Here is a 23,853-nt window from a genome sequence, read left to right as displayed (position 1 = left end):
ATACCTCCCCAGCAATACCAAGAAGTGAAAAATCTCCTGAATTCCATGCTACACGCTGGAGTGGTACGAGAAAGCCAGAGCCCCTGGGCTGCACCGGTGGTGATAGTCAAGAAGAAGGACGGGTCCCTGAGGTTCTGTGTGGACTACCGCCGTTTGAATGCTTGCACCACCCGGGACTCATACCCTTTGCCAAGGATCGAAGAATCCCTGACAGCCCTGAAGAAAGCCAAATACTTCTCTTCATTGGATCTGGCCAGCGGATATTGGCAGGTACCCATGCACGAGAAAGATAGAGAGAAGACTGCTTTCATCCTACCCATATGGGCCTGTACGAGTTCGACCGGATGCCCTTTGGTCTGAACAACGCGCCGGGGACTTTCCAGCGGCTGATGGAGCGCTGCTTGAGAGACTTCAACTTCGACTTCACCCTCATCTACCTGGACGACATTGTAGTCTATTCGGCCACATTTGAAGAACACCTGCAGCAGCTGGGCCGTGTGTTCAGTAGGTTGAGAGAACATGGCCTGAAGTTGAAACTCAGCAACTGCCGTCTTCTGCAGCCCGAGATCAATTACCTGGGCCACCGGATCTCAGCCGAAGGTGTTCAGCCGTCTTCAGAGAAGATAGCCGCCGTACGGGATTGGCCGCAGCCCACAAACGTCAAGGAGGTCAGGGCTTTCCTGGGGTTGGCCGGCTACTACCGCCGGTTCGTCAAAAACTTCGCCCGGCTTGCTGCACCCTTGCATGACCTGCTTCGAGGGACCACCAACAGCCCCAGAGGACGACCCATCAGCTGGGGACCCAGCCAGGAAGAGTCCTTCCAAGCCCTAAAGGGTGCCTTAACGTCTCCCCCCATCCTGGCATATGCGGACTACAACCTGCCCTTCCAACTACACACCGATGCCAGTCTACAGGGTCTAGGGGCAGTACTTTCACAGGTACAAGAAGGCAAGGAACGGGTCATAGCCTATGCCAGTCGGTCCCTACATGAGGGCGAGAAGAACCCCACCAATTATAGCTCGTTCCGGCTGGAGCTGTTGGCTCTAACGTGGGCTATGGCGGAGAAATTTGCAGGGTACCTCACGGGGACCGAAGTACTAGTCCTGACCGATAACAACCCGTTGGCCCACTTAGAAAATGCGAAGCTCGGAGTCATGGAGCAGCGTTGGATGGCTCGGCTCTCCAAGTTCAATTACAAGATCAAATATAGGGCTGGAGCTGAGAATCAAAATGTGGACAGCCTGTCTAGAGTGTCATACCCCTTACTCAACCGAGACCGGGATGAAGAATTAGAAGGGGACGAGACACCTGACTTTGCAAAGCTCGCCCAACACATGATGGATTACCGCCAGTTCGTTGTGGGCGAAGCTGGAACTCCAGTGGGGGTCGCCTTGCCACCCCAGGAATGGTGCAGGCTTCAGGACCAGAACCCTGAATGGGCTCTACTCAAACAATGGGAGAAGCGGCAGCAGAAGCCTCCTGCCGATATACGGGCACGACTGTCGACCGGGACCTTGACCCTGCTCAGTCAGTGGGACCGGCTGATTCTGAGAGAAGGAGTGCTATACCGGAAGGTTCTCTTGTCGCATATGCTGGAGGAATGCACACAAGTTGTGGTGCCTGATCAATTGGCCCGTGAGATGGTGGCCCAAGCCCACAAAAGGAATGGACACTTCGGGATAGACAAGACCTTTCGGTGGATTCAACAGTCCATCTATTGTCCGGGGCTCCGCAAGCTGGTTGAAGACGTCTGCCAAACCTGTCGCACCTGTGAACTACACAAGTCCCCTGAACAGCGTGCACCTGTCCAGACAATTAAAACATCCAGGCCCCTTGAGCTGTTGATGGTGGATCTGCTGATTGGGACGGCGAACAGTGGCTATCAGTACTGCCTAGTCATGGTGGATCACTTCACAAAATTCGCTGTCGCTGTTGCTACCAAAGACCAGACGGCTGAATCGGCTGCACGGGCCATCTGTCGACAGTTCATCCACGTCTATGGGTGTCCGGAGAGGTTGCACTCCGACCAGGGGGCTTGCTTCGAAGGACGAGTCATCGAAGAGCTGCATCGGATGTATGGGATCCAGAAGTCGAGGACCACTCCTTACCACCCACAAGGGAACGGTGCATGTGAACGCTTCAACTGGACTCTACTCCAGCTGATCCGCACCTTGGCCGATGATAAGAAAGACCAATGGCCCCAATTCCTTCCCGATCTAGTATAGGCCTACAACAACCAGGTCCACTCCGTGACTGGTTACACCCCACACAGCCTTCTCTTTGGCCGCCCCGGAAAAGGGGTCCATGACCTGAACCTATTCCGCCCCGGAGATGATGTCTGCCATAACTACCCCTCCTGGCTAAATGCTCACCGACAGAAGATGGAGACTGTACACCGGCTGGTGAACCAACAAATCCGGGGCCAGATACATGCTGACCCACTCCCCGTGCAAGAGCAACCCTTGAAGTTGGGACAGCTAGTCCTGCTCTGTATCAAGAAGCCACAAGGGAAACTTCATGCCAAGTGGGAGACTGAGGTCTACCGGGTAATCGAACGCCCCTACCCCAACGGGCATGTATACCGAGTGCGGGGTGAAGACAGTCGCAGCATCCGCACTGTGCACCGAAATATGTTGCGTCCCTGCCGATCCCAGCCTGACTCCCCTACCACAGTACCCGGAGGGGGTGACGCTGCCGACACGACTGACGTCACGGACGTTTCCCAGCATAGTGATCACGTCGACTCCGGGACCGGTGACCCACCTACACAACCCAGTTCTTCCCCCTGAGCGCTGACTGAAGTGGGGCGTAAAGACAGTGACGGGGAGGGGAACAACCGACCCTTGAGACGCACTGACCGCACCACTGCTGGGATCCCGCCCGGGCGGTCTTACAGGGATCAGTATATATGGCCCACTTCTCAACCAACCCCTGTGACATCTGCAGTCATCACTGCCTGGGAACCGACGGTAGTTGACAGGGACTGCCAACCTTTAAGTGGGGGGGTATGTAATGGGATCAACCATTCAGACTGCATCATCAATGTAGAAATGGATTTGAACATTGCTTCAGCACTTGCCCACAAGGGGGCAGTGTCAGACTGTGCAATCACAGACACAGAGGTGGGAAATCCCCTACAGCTTGTGTGTTTGAACCAGGAAGAAAAAGAGCGGCAAAGGAGTACAGACCCAGAGCTGAGCCAGGACAGAGCTACGTGTGGTCTCCCTGAACAGAGGGTTCTTTTGCAACCGGATTCTTGTAAGAATCACCCTATGGAAGTGGGTTCTGCCATCCCCGGTCTGCAGGACTTTGTTTTCACCGAGGATCTAACCGGACTGCAGAGCATCGCGCCCGGAGTGCATATCCAGGGGCTGTGACAACTTGACTGCAGAGCATCGCATCCTGAGTGCAAGTGCAGGGGCCGTTACCGACACAAGGGAGCCATCCGTGCAACCGTGACCTCCCTTCTTCTGCTCGGTGTGCCCCGGGACTAAGAGACTGACTAGAATCCGTTACCAGCGGGAGAAGATCAAAGGAGAAGACCGAGGAGCTGCATCCCTTCAGCGCTGCACCGGGACCCATCATCGTGAGACTCCAGGCCTTGGACGTGGGAGCGGCATCTTCTTCTGGGATAGACTGGTACGTGATTGCAGGGAAAGTTAGGGAAAGTTGCCGCCATTTCTTTGTTTTTTTCTCTTTTCTTTTTTTCTTTGCTGCGTACCCGGAAGGAGTGAAAATCCGGGGACTCCACTATACACATGTGCGCAGATAGTTCGGTTGACTGTGTTATAAATATGTTTCATAGTAAAGAAATGTTACTACCGGTAAAATCTGAGTATGGGAATTTTGTTGGAATAGAGCATACACACACACCCGTGGCCCTACCACCGGTCGCTTCAATCATATAGCAGAGCAGGAAGTGTGCCGGACAACATGGTTAGAGCCAGCTAGTTACAAGTATGATAAGGCTTCTGCTGCTAAAGCAAACATAGCAAATAAACAAAAAATGGGACAGTGACAACACAGGCATGCCTGAACTTTATGTGTTAACCCTTACAGCATGCTGGCTTCAGCTTATATAGCAAAAACCTGCTGACAGATTCCCTTTTACACATTAGTCATAGCAACATTCTTTTCATCATTGTCTTGTGGCGACAATTGACGTCTCCAGGCCAGGGTCCATAGATCCCAGCACCCCTTACTTATGTCTCATGTATTTCAGAGGAGAAATGTATATTTTTACATTGAAGCAGAGGTCAATACAGACAGCAGAGAGGAAGAACTATACATGAATATACACAATGACTCTAGCATGTGTTGAGCTAACAATCCAATACACATACTAACTATTTTGCCAGTTGGCAAATTGAAATCCCACTTCCACTGAAGAAACTGATCAAACCAGCCAGGAGAGTTGATCTAAAAGTTTTTTTTTTAAAGGAAATCTGTCAGAGTTTTGCCAACTAATCTGAGAACAGCATAATGTGGGGGCAGAGACCCTGATTCCAGTGATGTATTACTTACTAACTTGGACTGTTACGTGTACTTTTTAGAAAATCCCTGTTTTATCAGAAAGAGATTACCACTAGAGGACAACTTTGCGTGCTGCTAGATAGTCCAACCACACCACCAATGATTGGCAGTTTTCAGAAATCTGCCAATCAGTGGTGTGGGCGGGGTTATAAAGAGCTCAGTTTTCAGAGAAGTGATTGATATGTAACAGATAAAACAGATTTTAATCAAAACTGCAGCAAGCAGCCCAGTAAGTGACACATCACTAGAATAAGTATCTCTGCACCTACATCATAGAGTATGGGAAAAATACTTCAAGGTAGCAGTGGGGCCACTTACTTACTGAGCCACAAAGCAACTCCCCAGGTTGCACATGTGTTATGTTCTTCCTGTACTGAAGCATCAGTATGTATTGGGCTTGGCGATCTTTATATTTCCTATTGCAATGTAAGCCTCTTATACATAGTAATAACCCAAAGATTTGCTGGAACCCTTGGTTAGGCCTGAGATATCAAAATGAGGGATACAGAGTTATAGAACTCATGGGATCGTATTTCTACTAGAGGAAAATAGCTTCTACTTTACACATAGCATCCATCTGAAGAATTGTATGGTGGCATGCAAAGTCTTATAGGAGTCTTAAGGGCCAATTTATTAAGGTTTGCAATCCAATCTTAAAAAAGGCACCACTGAAGTAAAATGTACATCATTATTAAGAGGAGCATGCCACTTATTGAATTAAGCACAACTGCCGTACACCTCCACCAAAAATGTTACTCCATTATGCTATATGCAGGACTATGGGCTGTGCAGTATACTATATGAAGGACTATGGGGCTGTATTAAACTATATGGCAGATGCATTATACTATATGGAGAACAATGGACTGAACATTATACTATATGGAGGCCTATGAGCTGTGCATTGTATATGGAGGTGCATTATACTATATGAAGAACTATGGGGGGTGCATTAGATATGGAGGACTATAGAGGGTTCATTATATTATTTGGAGGACTATTCAATGCACTATACTGTATGGAGGACTATGGGCTGTGCATTATACTATATGGAAGACTTTGAGGGTGTATTATACGATATGGAGGACTATTGGGGGTAAATTATATATGGAGGACTATGGAAGATGCATTATATTATATTGAGGACTATGGGCTGTGCAGTATACTGTATGGAAGACTATGGCAATGCATTATACTATATGAAGCACTATGGGCTGTGCATTATACTAGATTGAGGACTATGGGGTGTGTATTATATTTATAAGGAGGACAATGGATTGTTCATTATGCTATATGAAGGACTATGGTGGGTACATTATACAATATGGAGGACCATGGAGTGTTCACTATAACATATGGAGGACTGTGAGGTGTTCACTATACTGTATGGAGGACTATGGGGGTACATTATACAATCTGGAAGACCATGGAGTGTTCACTATAACATATGAAGGACTGTGAGGTGTTCACTATACTGTATGGATGACTATGGGGGTACATTATACAATATGGAGGACCATGGAGTGTTCACTATAACATATGAAGGACTGTGAGGTGTTCACTATACTGTATGGAGGACTATGGGGGTACATTATACAATCTGGAAGACCATGGAGTGTTCACTATAACATATGGAGACCTGTGAGGTGTTCACTATACTGTATGGAGGACTACGAGGGTGCATTATACTATATGGAGGACTGTGGGGTGCATTATATTATATGGAGGGCTATGTGGGTGCATTGTATATGGAGGACTATGGGGGTGCATTATATTATATGGCCCAATTAGAACTTCTGCAATTGGACACCATGATTTCTATGTACACCCCCAGGGCCGGATTATAGGCGGGGCAGGCGGGGCTTCAGCCCAGGGGCCCCCACCACAAGAGCTTCTGAGGGGGCCCCCACCACCATCAGTGTGAGCGCCATTTTATTAAGGTTCAGGACCACACTGTACCTTTAAGAGAATTTCAATCCGGCCGTCACTATGCTGCAGACACGCCCACTGCATGATGTGGGCTGAATCTGCAAGGATGACGTCACCGCGCTGCTGCTTCTTCGTGCCGTACAGGAGCTTGTGGGAGGACCGGAGCAGAGGCCTCGGTGGATGATGGTGAGTGACGTCATCCATCATGGTGCCGGGCAGGAGGCTGCAGTGAGGAGGGAGCAGGACGGGATTTCATAGTGTCAGCGGCAGCTCTGCCGGCAGGACCAGTGTGAGTTATTGCAGGAGTGTGACCTGCTGCAGATCAGGTCGGGCTGTCAGTGCCGGGTCATCGGCCTCATCCCTCCCCTGCAATAACTCACACTGATCTTCAGCAGAGACATCACTACACAGAATCCTGCACTGATCACATCTGAGCCTGCAGCACACATTACACTATATAGCCCATATTACATATAGAATATGTGAGGTCCTGTAGGCCCAGGTGTGATCAGTGCAGGGCATTGTATATCTGTGTATATACCACATCCAGTGTACAGAGTAGTGTGATATACTGTGTACATTATATACCACATCCAGTGTACAGAGTAGTGTGATATACTGTGTACATTATATATCACATCCAGTGTACAGAGCAGTGTGATATACTGTGTACATGGTATACCACATCCAGTGTACAGAGTAGTGTGATATACTGTGTACATTGTATATCACATCCAGTGTACAGAGCAGTGTGATATACTGTGTACATGGTATACCACATCCAGTGTACAGAGCAGTGTGATATACTGTGTACATTATATATCACATCCAGTGTACAGAACAGTGTGATATACTGTGTACATGGTATACCACATCCAGTGTACAGAGCAGTGTGATATACTGTGTACATGGTATACCACATCCAGTGTACAGAGCAGTGTGATATACTGTGTACATGGGATACCACATCCAGTGTACAGAGCAGTGTGATATACTGTGTACACATATCAGATGGCATATAATGTGTATATTGTATAACATCTGGTGTCTGTATCACAGTAAACCCGGTCAAATGCCGGGGCCCTGAGCTGACGGGGGGCCCAATCGCGGTGGCAGGAGTGGCGTACCGCTAGTCAGGGGGCCCGGTGCTAGCGCTGTCACCAGCCTCCCCCCCGCCGAGGATCGCACTTTCAATTGTATCGGCATCGCAGTTGCCGATACAATTGAGAGCAATGATGAGATTGGGCGGCTCTCTATCATGATTCTCCTCACTGTCTCTGTTGGCACTCTGACAGCTCTGCAGCGGAGCTCGGTGACGTCATCACTGCGCGCCTGCTGATAGGCCGAACGACAGCAATGGACGCGCCGAGGAGACCGGAGCAGCGGGGGAACGAGGAGAAGTGAGTATGTACAATCACTGTGGCCAGACGACCATGGGGGTACATTAAATGATATGGCGGCTGTACACTACATGAGGATGCCTATTGCTATCTGGTTCTCTGCACTGTGCTATATACTGGCTGTATACTACATGAGGGTGCCTAATGCTAACTGGCTCTGCACTGTGCTATATAGGGGCTGTATACTACATGAGGATGCCTAATGCTATCAGGGTCTGCACTGTGCTATATAGGGGCTGTGTACTATGTGAAGGAGCTTAATATTATCTGGTCTGCTGTGTGCTATATAGGGGCTGTGTACTATGTGAGGATGCCTAATGCTATTGGCTCTGCACTGTGCTATATAGGGGCTGTGTACTACGTGAGGATGCCTAATGCTATCTGGGTCTGCACTGTGCTATATAGGGGCTGTGTACTACATGAGGGTGCCTAATGCTATATGAGTCTGCATTGTGCTATATGGGGGCTGTATACTACATGAGGGTGCCTACTGCTATATGGGTCTGCATTGTACTATATGAGGACTGCTTATTGTAATATGGGGGCTGCATAGTGCCATATGGGGGCTGCATAGTGCCATATGGGGGCTGCATAGTGCCATATGGGGGCTGCATAGTGCCATATGGGGGCTGCATAATGCCATATCGGGGCTGCATAATGCCATATCGGGGCTGCATAATGCCATATCGGGGCTGCATAATGCCATATCGGGGCTGCATAATGCCATATCGGGGCTGCATAATACTATATGGAGGAATATTGAGGCTGCATAATACTATACCCCCAGAGTTGTATGTCCCTTCCACCCCAGAGCTGTATACCCTAAGAGCTGCATGTCACCCCCCCACCTCAGAGCTGTTTGTCCCCCCACCTCAGAGCCACTGCCCCCCTCTAGAGCTGTATGCCCCCCATTGCTCCATACCCCTTTCCTTAGTAATATTTATGCCCCCCCAGTAATGTGTATGTCCCCAGCCTCTCTTGTGATGTGTATATACATCGGTGTTAGTGTGCTCTATGTGCGGCCATGTCTGTTAGTGACTGCCACCAATCAGCGTGGCACAGACACATGCCCAGGAGGAGTTGGATGGAGACAAGCAGGGAGGTGAATGAGGCTGTTGCTGGCTTCCCAATATTAAAAATATATATAAAAATATAAAAATGTGTCTGTGTGTGCATGTATGATGTGTATCTGTGTATGATCTGTGTATGTCATCTATGTATGTCACTGTATATGACTGTGTCTAGATTTATGTCTATTTATATGTGTTTTTGTGAATTTCTCTTTAAATATATATGTGTATGTATGCGTGTATGTATCTGTGCATGTCTATGTGTGGATGGGGCCCACTGAGACTCTTTCGCCCAGGGCCCACAAAAACCTGGAGCCGGCCCTGCGTGTACCAGTCATGTATTCTCCTGTACACTGTACAGGGGCGTACCTTTGGGGGGCATGCGGCATATTTGCATATTTATCAGGGGGGCACCATTGGAAAGTGTGAGGCAGCAGTATGGTGGGAGAAAATTGTAAGTAGACAGTATTGGGAAAGAAAAGTGTGAGGGGCATAGAATAGAGACTGGGTAGTGGTGGGGGATAAGCAGTATAGAGAAGGGGCAGCATGGTGGCCAGTGTGAGGCCACAGTATGGAGGGCACAGTATGCTGAGGAGAGGGAATTTGAGACTGAGGTACAGTATAGTGACTGGATAGTGAAGGACATAGGCAGTATAGAGAAGGGGCAGCAAGGTGGCCAGTGTGAGGGCACAGTATGGAGGGCACAGTATGCTGAGGCGGGGGAATGTGAGACGGAGGTACAGTATAGTGACTGGATAATGAAGCAGGTAGGCAGTATAGAGAAGGGGCAGCATGGTGGCCAGTGTGAGGGCACAGTATGGAGGGCACAGTATGCTGAGGAGGGGGAATGTGAGACGGAGGTACAGTATAGTGACTGGATAGTGAAGGAGGTAGGCAGTATAGAGAAGGGGCAGCATGGTGGCCAGTGTGAGGGCACAGTATGGAGGGCACAGTATGCTGAGGAGGGGGAATGTGAGACGGAGGTACAGTATAGTGACTGGATAGTGAAGCAGGTAGGCAGTATAGAGAAGGGGCAGCATGGTGGCCAGTGTGAGGGCACAGTATGGAGGGCACAGTATGCTGAGGAGGGGGAATGTGAGACGGAGGTACAGTATAGTGACTGGATAGTGAAGGACATAGGCAGTATAGAGAAGGGGCAGCATGGTGGCCAGTGTGAGGGCACAGTATGCTGAGGAGGGCGAATATGAGACGGAGGTACAGTATAGTGACTGGATAGTGAAGGACATAGGCATTATAGAGAAGGGGCAGCATGGTGGCCAGTGTGAGGGCACAGTATGCTGAGGAGGGGGAATGTGAGACTGAGGTGCAGTATAGAGAAGGGGCAGCAAGGTGGCCAGTGTGAGGGCACAGTATGGAGGAGGGCACAGTATGCTGAGAAGGGGGAATGTGAGACTGAGGTACAGTATAGAGAAGGGGCAGCAAGGTGGCCAGTGTGAGGGCACAGTATGGAGGAGGGCACAGTATGCTGAGAAGGGGGAATGTGAGACTGAGGTACAGTATAGAGAAGGGGCAGCAAGGTGGCCAGTGTGAGGGCACAGTATGGAGGAGGGCACAGTATGCTGACAAGGGGGAATGTGAGACTGAGGTACAGTATAGAGAAGGGGCAGCAAGGTGGCCAGTGTGAGGGCACAGTATGGAGGAGGGCACAGTATGCTGAGAAGGGGGAATGTGAGACTGAGGTACAGTATAGAGAAGGGGCAGCAAGGTGGCCAGTGTGAGGGCACAGTATGGAGGAGGGCACAGTATGCTGAGAAGGGGGAATGTGAGACTGAGGTACAGTATAGAGAAGGGGCAGCAAGGTGGCCAGTGTGAGGGCACAGTATGGAGGAGGGCACAGTATGCTGAGAAGGGGGAATGTGAGACTGAGGTACAGTATAGAGAAGGGGCAGCAAGGTGGCCAGTGTGAGGGCACAGTATGGAGGAGGGCACAGTATGCTGAGAAGGGGGAATGTGAGACTGAGGTACAGTATAGAGAAGGGGCAGCAAGGTGGCCAGTGTGAGGGCACAGTATGGAGGAGGGCACAGTATGCTGAGAAGGGGGAATGTGAGACTGAGGTGCAGTATTTATATCTAAATGCTACAGTGCGTGCTCTACTGTTACGGCTAAAATTGTTAACGTTATTGGGCCCCCACCAGATTTTCTGCCCAGGGGCCCCCACCAACCTTAATCTGGCCCTGTACACCCCAGTACCATTTTTGTAATCCACTCACCTGATGATTGTGGGGAATAACTCAGCAGCATAAATATAACAGATGGAAAAGGAGGCTGCAATGGCAAATTTTCCAATAACAGCAAGCACAGTGATGACAACAGGCAACGCTGAAAAAGAGAATGATTAATACAGTTTAGAAATTATTCTCCACCAGGGTAACTGAGCATAAAAGCATGGAGGCATGACTAATACTAAACTCAAAAATACACGTTAGGCTAAAGTTGGATGACACCACCAATTTCACCAGGTCAAGCCAAACATCTAAGTAATATAGAAGCATCCAAGACTCCCTGGAAAGAAATGTTGGTTAAATAATAAAGGAACGAGTTTGCAAACTTACAAATCCCAATCCTTTCACTCCACGAGAGATAGCTGCTGCCAGAGGTCTGTAGGTGTCTGGCCATGGCTTTAGTCCACTATCCATGCTGAATACATATGCACAAGTGTTCGGCTGATCACTCAGGTGGGCAGACACCATTAGATGCTGAAGCAAAAAAGCTCTTATAACTATTTTCTATAGAGTCAGCCCAAAAGAAGCAAGGATAAGCATCTGTCAGCAAATCTATCACATTGTATATACAAGGCTGTCTCTTCCGAGAGGAAGAGGACTTGAACTCTAGCACCACCAATTGAGATAGCAATCCTAAAAGTCAATATCAATCCTATAAAGCCGCATGACTTTGCGCTGGGGCTGCGGTGGATGTGCTGCCGCTATGGGCATTGTGCTAGGGCTGTGAGCATTGTGTGGGGCTGCGGTGGCTTGCTCTGTTGGCAGTGTGGACTTCAAACAATGACGCCCAGAGTATGCGCATGCGCAGATGGAGCTCTCGGCTCAAGATCTCATCTGCATCATTGCCCTACTCTAGCAACACCCTTGCCTCCTGTGACCCCCGCTCCACCACCATTGCTGCTCCCCCTACTGTAAGAAATTTGGGGTTCGTCTTATAAACTGGTGTGTCTTATAAAATGAAAACTACGGTATATCAAAATAATTTAATATGTCATTTGTCAATAAAAAATATTGTTTGTCCATGATTCTTTGATAAGCTGTCCAGAAAAACTAAAACGTCAAGTTGGCAACCCTGCCTCCTGCATACATGTACTACGCTCAAGAATAAGTTGCACATTTTGGTCTTAAAGGGGCTATTCCATAAAAAATATATTTAACCTATTACTGAGTTGTGGTGCGCATGGGCAACCACTGCTGTATTCACTGTACATTCGCACAGAAGATCTTTGGCTCCACATTGTACAGATAAGTGGATACCTCAGCAGCCAAACCCCCGATAATCATACATTTTCTTAATAGAATATAAATGTTTATGAGACAATACCATTAGAAATTCTCATTTGCACATATGTTAAATATATGTGGAGAATCCAGATCAAACTTATTGTAATTACTAGGGATGATCGAATACCAGAATATTCGCCTTCGCGAATATCCGACGAATAGGTCGCCGCTATGCGAATATTCAATGTGCAATTTAAGTCTATCGGAAGCCCAAATAGTTGTTATTCGGGTGTTATTCGGGTTTCCCATAGACTTACATTAAGCATTGAATATTCGCGAACAGACGAATAGCGGCGACCTATTAGGGGAATATTCGCGAAGCCGAATATTTGTGGTATTCGATCATCCCTAGTAATTACATGATAAATATACGGGTATACGGGTCAGCGCAGAGGCTTTTCTAAAATGCTGGAGGATCCCTATGCCGGCCGGTATGTGGTGTGTTTATCATGGAACTCTAATAAAACCGATACAGATTTTTCACATGAATGCTGTTGAACTTATTTCTTTTTTTCGCTAATTATTTTAATTTGGGAAAATGGAGGTGCATTGTTTGTGCAGTTCCAAGCTTCTTTTCTGTGTACCAATATGTTTAAGAAATATATGTCCTTCTCCAAAGTCATACAACAATATGATGATATAATTTCTTACTTCTTGGTATGGCAGTAATGATGAGACAAACAGTTCCTCCCAATAAGAGACACAGTGACTGGCTTAGTTTCCGTCCAAGGATTTGCACAATGAACATGGATCCAAGACGAGCTGGAATTTCCACGGCTCCAAATATAAGCTGTGTGAGGTATATGTCCAACCCAAAGCTTCCAACATTTAGACTAAGACCATAGTACACCAGACTGTTCACAAACCTGGAACCAGATCACAAATCATCAATGAAATTTAATGAGTATAGGAAATGGAAAGGGTTCCTCATTACATTTTTTTCATTTAAGTCATTGTATTTTTTTTATTTTAACTACTTTCACATAAATATTACCATATCAAATAGACAGATGTGTTAATGATACGCAAATGATGAAAAATAGAAACTGTATTCAGCATCAAGCATGAGTGCCACAAACAGAAATAGCAGCACGTATACGTCTTGGCTGCTATCAATGAGGATATTAAAGGGTGTCTGAGAAAGCTTCAGCCACACTGAATGCACTTTGGCAAATCATCAAGATCCACTGCTCGCAGCTCCCTTTGCAATTGCAGATCAGTGATTTCCCAGGTGGCCATTACTAACCTGCTTAGTTAAAACAAATTCAGACTCTTCTGATCCATTCCAAAACATTTCCAGCAACTTTTTGGCACCCTGATTTTCTATCACGGCCTCCCGATTTCACTACAACCACGTTACTCTTGCTCTAATACGCTTTGACATTGTAGATCAGAGCAGCTCATTACTATCTCTTCCTCCTTCCCCTGAGATTTGCTGTGCCACCCCTACCCGGCATCGCATTCCACATGAGGATACATTACCGTACTGTATGTTGAGAACCATGGCACTTTAGGATGCAAAAATATGCAATAGACGCTTGTATGTTAATTTTACACTCAACTCCTAATATTATCTGAAGATCTTATGTATATAACAAATATTGTAAGAATACAACATACAGAATTTTTATTTTATTCTAAAGCGGGCTTTACACGCTACGATATATCAAACGATATATCGTCGGGGTCACGTCGTAAGTGACGCACATCCGGCGCTGTTTGACATATCGTAGCATGTGACAGCTATGAGGATCTGTTAAAATTACTCACCTTATCGTTGCTCGTTGACACGTCGCTCATTTTCTAAAAATTGCACGTCCTTCTGCGCGTCGGTTGTTCATTGTTCCCGAGGCAGCACACATCGCTCCGTGTGACACCCCGGGAACTATGAACTGCAGCTTACCTGCGTCCTGCCGGCAATGCGGAAGGAAGGAGGTGGGCGGGATGTTACGTCCCGCTCATCTCCGCCCCTCCGCTTCTATTGGCTGGTGGCTGTGTGACGTCGCTGTGACGCCGAATGTCCCTCCCCCTTCAGGAAGAGGATGTTCGCCGCCCACAGCGAGGTTGTTTGGAAGGTAAGTACGTGTGATGGGGGTTTACGACTTTGTGCGACACGGGCAACAAATTGACCATATCGCACAAACGATGGGGGCGGGTGTGATCGCAAATGCGATCGCACGAGAAATTGATACGTGTAAAGCAGCCTTTAATGTTCGCTTTCTCGTTATCTATTGTGATTATTAACCTATTATCTTTTTGTGTGAACATTTCTAATATCTGGCAAATCAACCCTACTCCATATAAAGTAGCATTGACCACGAGGTTCCTGTTTGTTTTTTAGGACAATTATATCCATACTGGAACCTCTCAATGGTTTGCCATGAATTAGAACGGTGTCCCTGGTTTATGGTCTTCTATGTTTTTCGCCACCAAATTACGTTTTTACTCTCCAAATCTTTGTGTTGATTATTGACTTGAGAAAGCGGTTCTTAGCTGAAATATACAATAGTTATATCTATATCTGGTTCATGTTTTATATCAGGTGCAATATAAAAACTAATTAAAAGGGTGGACATAGCTTTTAAAGGGGTTGTCTCATGAAGAGAGCCTTCTTTAAGTAGTAGGTGGCCAAATGATCAGTGCTGGCTTACTAATTTATTTATTACATATTAATGTAACACTGACTGACAACCTTTCAAATGATTATCCAACCATGCGATTGATTGACTAGAATCCCACCCAACGACCATCATCGCAGCTCTCAGTTTTGTATATAGATGGAATCCCATGACATGTATATGACTTCATAGGGTAGACATTACCACATCATCAGTAATATCTACCATCTTTACTTGTGTAAAATGAATCTGAAAAGCCATAATGCAAAAAGGCTCTGAAGCAACTCAACCAAGGACTGAGTCAAGATGTTTAATTTGTGCCTTCTCAAGAGTCAGGAGTATGGGGGCGACATTATTCAGGTTATTGTTGTAGAACTTACCATACAAAACTCATGACAAGTGTAACTTTTCTTAAACTGGGAACTCGGAACAGATCGACCATAGATCCAGATTTTGTCTGCTTTTCTTCTTGGAGCTGATAAAATATATACCTGGATTAGGAGTTACAGGTTTCACAACAGTTTTCCTATAAGCAGAAGTAAAACTACAGTTTTTTTTTCACAAATAAACTTCTTTTCCATCCCAGGTCAACTTCTTTAGCTGTGTTTTAGCTGCTGGACACTATCTATATACAACTATGCCCTAAAGGGTACTTTACATGCTGCGACATCGCTAGCGATCTCGTTAGTGATGTGAAATTCTAGATCGCAAGTGCGTAAAATGACCTATGTGCGATCTCCTCATATCGCACTTGCGATCTAGAATTTCACATCGCTAACAAGATCGCTAGCGATGTCGCAGCATGTAAAGTACCCTTTAGGCAATAATCTTGAGTCATTGTAAATGTATTACTGTACTAATAGCTGTAATATCTGAAATGCCATATGATATGAACTCTCGGCTTTGTTACCTGTGATAGTAATTCCTCTGGAATAGTCTGTCTATTAAAAGTCGCTGCTTTTTGAAGGAGAGTTTTTGCTTTTTCATTCTTTCCCTTAGTTAAAAGCCACCTGGGTGATTCTGGAAGAACCCTGCAGAAAGCAGCATGAGATTACATTTATTGCTTATAATAAACTTTATGTGAGGATAGCTATGCACTGCACTCATGTTATAGATGATCTTATTTCACTACCATATCACAATGGATTAGGGACTACATTGAATTTGATGTAAAATAATGAAAGTTACATAGAAAACTAGATTGGAGAGCAAAGCAGAGACTGTGCATTTTTATCTAGCCCAGGTGAACGTGTAACTAAATGATAGGTCAATAACTGTAAAATTGTAACTTAGCTACTTATTGGACACAACTAAAAGAGAAGGAAACATGGCTGAGGTGCCTTAAGGCACCACCACACAAGGGTCCACTCTATGACCGCAGCTTTTTGCACCCCTTCAGTCATTCCCTTACATACTTTTCAATAAGTGACAGAGATGTCAAGTGAGAAGTGAGATATCCACTTCTAATAGCAGGGATCGCAAAAGAATTCATTAGCTGCATAGTTTTTACTGGTCGAAAATTTCCCATCCAATATTGTTCTAGTTTAAAGCTCTCCTGATGATTAGTAAGACGTCTTCCAAATAGTTGTCTTCCTGTTTTCCTAAGATGCAACCCATCTCTAGCAAGGAGTCCATCATACAGATAATTCACTCCTTGGTCAAGAAAACCAAATTGTTGCTGATGGCTTCATTGACATAGCCAGGTGTTCACCTGTAGAATCCTGTAGAGTCTCCTTGTTTCAAGTCCGTCCACTAGGAAGATGACCTGGGCTCCCGGTTTCTTCACTTTATGGCCTAGGTTTTCGAAGTCTCTGCAAATAATTTCCAGCTCCTTTTTTACTGTGTCATTTTTTCCTACATGTATTAGCAGATATAGGTAGTCATCTGTAGCACTGAAGAGTCTTGTTACCTTATCAGACACATCTTCGATATGGGCACCTGGAAGATAGCACACTTCTTGAGTGACTATGTCTGATCGGCAGATAATGGCTTCTGTTCCTCTCAGTAAAGAATCCCCCACGACCACAACTCTCCATTTTTTCTCCACAGAGCTTTTTTCCCCCCTCAATAGGTGTCTGATTGCTTACTGTAGCAATCTAAGTACTTTTTTGATCTACATCTTCATAGTTATCCTGGGTGAGAGCCTAGTAGCAGTTCTTCAGCAGTATGGGTGCTGACTGCCTCCTCATCCTCCTGCTTCTTTTGGTCACATTTTTCCATTTCTCTTCTTCTGCAGGTATAGTGAAAGGAGTTTCTGTTCAAACATTCTAAAGAGATTCTTCTGCTATGTCAAGGAAATCCTCATCTTGTTTATGAGCTTCAGTGTAGCTATTCTTACCTGAAGACTGCACCTTTTCCTCCAACGTAGTCAAAAGCTATAATTTCTGGCACGTAAAGTTTCTCTTTTTCTCTAGCAAGTCTCCTTCTCCATGTCGAACAGAATGAATTGTTGTTGAACTGTTATAAAGACAAGGCGCAGTTTGGGGATTTCCTTCAAGAAACTCGATGCAACTACACCCAAAGATATTCAGACTCGCAGCGACTTTTCACTCTTCATAGAATGCACCAGAAATATGCAAATTACCTTCCTCAAGCTTCAATTCCGGGTTTGACTATATCCTTCACGCAGCTAGATCCAACTACACCCAAAGATCTTCAGACTCGCGGCAACTCTTCACTGTTCCCAGAATGCACCGGAAATTTACAAATTACCTTCGTCAAGCTTCAATTCTTGGTTTAGCATTTGCCTTTGAATGTGAAACAATGCAAGGCAAAGAAAGACTAAGCCACATCCACACTGAGTATTTGATGAGCTTTTTACCTCAATATTTGTAAGCCAAAACTAGGAGTGAAACAATCAGAGGAAAAATGTAATAGAAACACGGTCACCACTTCTGCATTTATCACCCACTTCTGGTTTTGACTTACAAATACTGTGGTAAATAATCACTAAATACTCAATGTGTTCAAGTAGCCTAAGGCAATCATCAATGTTTTTGAACTTCTTTTACCAGACTAAAAGTTTGGCTTTTAAGCATTTTTATGTTTATACCAAATTCAAAATGGCTTTTGCACCATTTTTATTTTAGATTTTCAGTTGTCATCATTTTTCAGGTTTGCTTGCCAATTCAACATTTGAGACTGTTACATGTTGCGTAATCACAATTTTACTTCAGCATACATGCAGACTACAATATCTGTCTTTTTTTTGGCTCACATGAAGAATTTTAAATCCCCTGCATATCTCCTTAACCACAAGTATAATATGGCCTACAAAATGTTACTTTTTTTGTATTAAATGCATAATATACAGTAGGCTGTTTCTAAGGGTATCTGCCCACGATCAGGACTCACTGCGTCCCGGGTCTTGACCTGCGGGTGCACGAGTCTCCTTCGCAGGAGAACGCAGGAGACTGCAGCTGCTTGTACCCCTGTACTGTACAACGCAGCGTTTTGGACGCAGCTTAAGCATACTGCATCCAAAACGCTGCAAACACTGAATGTGAGCACACATCCTTATGGTAATTCATCCTGATTCCAAATCTGCTTTTAGAATTTTTCTATCAGGTGGGGATTTTGAGTGTGGCCTTGTTGATTTCTGTAAATTTGTTTCTGAGCTATGCAAAACCCTCACCATCACAATCCATCGCCTTGATAAGTTCTTCCTCAGCCCAAGTTTTATGTGGAATGGCAGAAGGAAAACTTTTTCTGGAACTACCAAAGGCTGATGCAGGACAGTCTTTCTTCCAGAAGTGGCCACTGTTTTTTTGTGACAATTATTTTGCGGTCTCTGCTGTCCCACTCACAGAGGAAACAACAAAACTTTGTATACCCAAGCAGCAACCCTCACACCATGGTTATTACTTTCAGATACATATTCCACTCGTAGTTGTCGTAACGGATTTTTGATAGCAGAAGGAGCATATTTTCATGTTTCTTTCAGACTTGCTGCATAAACAAGAGGAACAGATGGATTTCTGTTGCCATTATGCAGGAGTACCGCTTCTAAACTGATTTTTGAAGAGTCTATAAAAAGCTTCCATTCTTGAGGTCTGTGCTCTTACCACTAGAAGTCCCAGAGAGGGGTCATTTAACATTTCTACCTTTGGAACCCATAGACAGGTCGAATGACCTGAAGGATTTTAGCTAACAACCTATAATCACCGTCTTTTGTTCTGTAATTAAGGCCATTACTGTCGCACCACAGGAGGTTATTGTTTTTCATTGAGTTTAGCCATTTAGTTTCTAGTTAGTTCTATTCAGTTTATTGTATTTGTCATTTGACCCTCTTTCGGGACTTCAGGGGGGAGCTCGAAATTTCTGGGACTTCTAGTTTTATCTCATTGCATCTAGCAGATAGTTTGAATCATTACAGTTACCTGGGTCTTCTTCCATTGAAAGTAAGTGTTCAAACTCCTGCTGACTATTGCGAAAAGAACATATTTTGGTCCCTTGCTCCAACAAATGCCAGCCTTTGAGCCTTGAAGCCAAAAGCTCCACCTGACTGTTTGATAGGTAAGCTAACAAACTAAATAATTTAGATCCACCTGGTTTAGTTTGTGAGGCTCCCCAGAATCATGGCCTAGAAAAACAGGATCTTCTTCATCATCTTATTCTTCCACCAAATCAGAGTCTAAATCTTTTTCCAGGTCCAAGGTATAAGATGTTGGTGTAGCGGGGACTGGCAGCTCTGAGCTATGTGAGACCAGCCTTATTGCTGAAGGAATGTTTGGATATTTCACTGAATTTTTTGTTTTACTTGTTATTCCAGCAATCTTTGTCATAGAGAAATAGCAATCTGTAGAATGCTCTCTTGGCCCCGCCATACCATTGAAACAGCAGAAACCATGTGCCATGGTTTACCATTAAGCCAACTTTTGAGAAGTGTAACACAAGCGACAAATATTGGAAAGCTCAAAGTTTGTCTTGATCTCCAATATTTCGCTGAAAATACGAGAAATAACTTATATTCACCAGCGGTGCTATGCTTCTCTGTGATTTTAAAGCCTCTTTGCCACAAATATAGCAAAAGTTATTGAGTTGGTTTACACAACTGCGTGACACGTTGAACAGAATATGTCCTACAGCACAAGAACAGCAACACAATTAAAATTAAATTTATTCTAATAACAGTTTAAAGTAAAAGAATCTATAAAAATACAACTGACATCCACAAAGGGCAGTGAGATAATGAAGCTTTTTGGTATCTAACTTATAACCCCAAAGCGAGCAAATTCCCAAGTCAACCTTGTGGAAAAAAAGAGATTTGATTGTTACCAACGTATGAAAAGAAACCGACTTTATAAGAACAGTGCAAATTTGTTACAATCCCAGCCCCTAAAAAGCTTAAGTAATTTATGAAGGGGCTAAATTCATTGGAAAAAAAACAAAATTATGGAAAATTGGTGCCAATAGGAAAATTCTGATTGTAGATTCAGAATGAGCACACAAAACTGATTTAATAACAACAAGCACTAATGATTTATCAAAATCTTTGTTCATCCGTGTAATAAGCACATTTTTAATTTTAATCTCATGCTGCCTTTCCTCACCAGATATAGAAGAATAATAAGCCCGTAGGCGCAGAGCAAGCAATCTGTAGCAACCTCCAATTTCTAATGGCATAACTAATTCCGGCCAACCCCATCTGTCCTATTGCAAAGCAGACGTGACCAGTGATCGTGGCGTAGGCACGATGGGAGGATCCCACCCACTCAGCAACTGTAAAATAAAAATCAGAGTATGTTTACAAATATAACAAAAAAAAAAAAACAGGTAAAAATTTCTATTACTGAAATAATTTTCTAGGTTTTTGCATTAATCATGTAGCAATGATGTCATTCATATGTGCTTCATCCAACACATGTACCGTATATTGCTAAGGAAATCCTGAAAACATGCACTGTTAGTGGGCCTTAAGGACTGGAGTTCGGGAACCCTCCATTGCAGTTGGAGTTGGAGAACCCTCCACTGCAGTTGATGAACCCTAAACCTACCTAAACCCTCCAATGTAGATCTGGCAGTATGTTTAGGGTCACTGTCTTGCTGGCAGGTGAACCTACACCCCAGTATGAAGTCTTTTGCAGGTTTTATAGGTAGGTTTTTAGTTTTGCCATACTCCTTCCAATCATTTATAACATTTTATGGGTCGGATAATAGACAATATTTGAAAAAAGTGTAAAGTACCTAATACAAGATTATTAATCAGGACTCCTGACATGGCGATCCCCACAACACATCTCAGCGCTGTGTAGACATAGAAGTTTGTAACAAATGCAGCTCCCATGCCGAACGAGAACATCAGTAACATTGAGAGTAATATGACAGGACGCCTTCCAAGCCTTTAAAAACACAGCAAGAAAGATCAATAACATTTTAATTGTACCTCTTCACTCATATACAAAGTGGTTAAATATATTTTTTTGCCATAGGTTTATGTCTGTGTAGTTAAGGTGCAGCACAGCACTTGATCAGTCCTAGGGGACTTCACACTAAAAAAAAAGTCTCTCTTAGTAATACAGACTGGATGTGAGCTCTGTGTGTATCCAGGATTTTATTTGTATATATATATATATATATATATATATATATATATATATATATATATATATATAATTAGCACAGCTTCTATCCTGCATTTAATTAATACAATTTACTCCTTATCTACAGGATGTCTTCTCTGGACTTCATGAGGCCACATTCAGTTGTTCGTGTTGCATCTATGTATTTTTCACCCATACAATGTGTACCCATTATAGTCTGTCTATAAGGCTGTTCACATGTACATGTTTTTCTGGGACTGCGTGTCTGTGCAAATCTCACCGAGACATGTCTTTTTTTTCCAGTCGCATGAATTAAAAGTGCAAATAAATGGCTATGGGTTCATGAAAAACATGTAAAGCACACGGATGGTATCGATTGTGCCATGCATGTGCGTCCATGTTTAACATTGCAAAGTATAGGAGAAGCTTTATAATTTCTTTATTTAACCCTTCCGTGAAAAACACTGATGACACGGATCCACAACGCTGACATTTTTTTGCGCACATGAAAATACTGACACCTGAATGGAGCCTAGAACTCTAGAAACTTTCTCCACTGTGTGGAGATTTGAGTACAAACCCCTTTCTGCTGCTATCTGCAACACTAAGAGAAGGGAGAAGGAGCAGAGAGAATCATTCAGGCCTAAGCCACACGGCGAGAAAATCTGTGCTAGTGGAGTGCGATAAAACATTGCATTCCCCTCGGACCAATTCTAGCCTGTGTGTCAGCACACATGAGCGATTATTTTCTCAGCCCTAATCGGACCGAGAAAACAATCGCAGCATGCGGCGGGTCTAATGCGAGACTCTTTCTCTCGCACCCATTCAAGTGAATGGGGCGAGAGAAAAATCGCACTGCACTCGCGGTACACCGGTGTACTGCCAGTGCAGAGCGAGAATGGCAATAGCCTGCTACGGAGAAGAGAGGGAGAGAAATCCCTCCCTCCCCTCCTGAGTGCCAGCCCGCCCCACACAGCTGAGGTCTGCTCACATGATCGGACCTCAGATGCAGGCACACTCGTATGACACTCGGCTCCTGCTGTGCTGCAGCGCGAGCCGAGTCTCATACGAGCATCGCAGTAGTGCCCCGTGTGGCCCCAGCCCAAAAGCAATTCTGTTGGATTTGTAATGCTTCAGCAGTTCATAAATAAAGGACTTAAGGGCGCTTTAGACGCTGCGACATCGCTAGCGATGTTGCTAGCGATCGCACCCGCCCCCGTCGTTTGTGCATCACGAGCAAATCGCTGCCCGTGGCAAACAATATCGGAGGTACGCGTCAAGCGTACTTTCCTTCCTATAGACGCCAATCAGCGGGCTATCAATAGAAGCGGAGAGTTGGAGAACAGCCGCATTCACGTCACCCCCACCTTGTTGCCGAAGGACGCAAGTACGGTGTTGTTCGTCATTCCCGGGATGTGACACGTAGCGATGTGTAATGCCTCAGGAACGCCGAACAACGATATTTTGAAAATGAGCGCCTGCGCAGGACCTCACTGTTAGCTAGTGTAGATGACGTAGAACGCGTCATCCACACTACCTTCAGAAAAGGGACAAAGATGGCCGAAAGAGTTGGCGCGGGACCCGGAGAACGGAGTCGGCCATTTGACAGTCTGTTCCACACCAACTGTTAGGTAAGTATTATGAACATCCGGTGACAGGTTCCCTTTAAAGGGTTAGTCTGAATTGTTTATTGGATTGCTTTAAAGATCCTTACAATGCTATTAATAATAACTTACCTGTCTCCTAAGGGACCAAAAATAATAGATCCAATAAGGAGTCCCGACATATAAACGGCCTGGGATATGTCAGTCTCTTCTTTTCTGTGACACACTAGGTTGAACTGGATTATAACAAAAACAGGATAATTATATTTAGCATCCATCACTGTACACAGTAATGTGCTTGTACATGTACACTGTATATTTTACTTCCACAGGGTGGGCACCAATTTATAAACTTTCTGCTATTCGCACAAAATGAATGAAACAGTAACAAATGAAATAGCTGAACTAATATAAACAAGTGGTTTCTCCAAATTCATCGATGCAAATCGGAAGACTTGTCATTTGCTTCCTCTGTGTCTCATAAGTTGCTTAGTGATAAACTTGAAAAAAAACAACAAAAAAACACATGTGACTTTCCAAGAGATTTTCTTGGCTAGAAAGAAAGCCCAACTTTTTCAGTATAACTTAAAAAAAAAATCACAGAAGAAAAAAAAATGGAAGCAACTAGC

At 44.8% G+C, this 23,853-nt stretch overlaps 1 protein-coding gene across 2 annotated transcripts in view; it reads right to left on the bottom strand.

The window, feature by feature from the left end:
• LOC142244497 (solute carrier family 22 member 13-like) overlaps window positions 1-23,853 on the bottom strand; it is a 44,370-nt gene that overhangs the window by 8,796 nt on the left and 11,721 nt on the right. For both annotated transcript variants that reach the window (XM_075316731.1, XM_075316732.1), the window contains exons 2-8: window positions 23,357-23,460; window positions 21,265-21,419; window positions 20,631-20,799; window positions 15,989-16,109; window positions 15,459-15,553; window positions 13,112-13,326; window positions 11,165-11,273 (exon numbers count right to left, since the gene is read on the bottom strand). In XM_075316731.1, the coding sequence (XP_075172846.1) occupies window positions 11,165-11,273; window positions 13,112-13,326; window positions 15,459-15,553; window positions 15,989-16,109; window positions 20,631-20,799; window positions 21,265-21,419; window positions 23,357-23,460 (968 nt within the window). The remainder of the gene's footprint in view (window positions 1-11,164; window positions 11,274-13,111; window positions 13,327-15,458; window positions 15,554-15,988; window positions 16,110-20,630; window positions 20,800-21,264; window positions 21,420-23,356; window positions 23,461-23,853) is intronic.

The sequence above is a fragment of the Anomaloglossus baeobatrachus genome, chromosome 6, assembly GCF_048569485.1.
Source record: "Anomaloglossus baeobatrachus isolate aAnoBae1 chromosome 6, aAnoBae1.hap1, whole genome shotgun sequence".
Taxonomy (NCBI): Eukaryota; Metazoa; Chordata; class Amphibia; order Anura; family Aromobatidae; genus Anomaloglossus; species Anomaloglossus baeobatrachus.
Note: the sequence above shows the minus strand (reverse complement) of the source record. Positions and strands in the feature narration are given on the sequence as shown.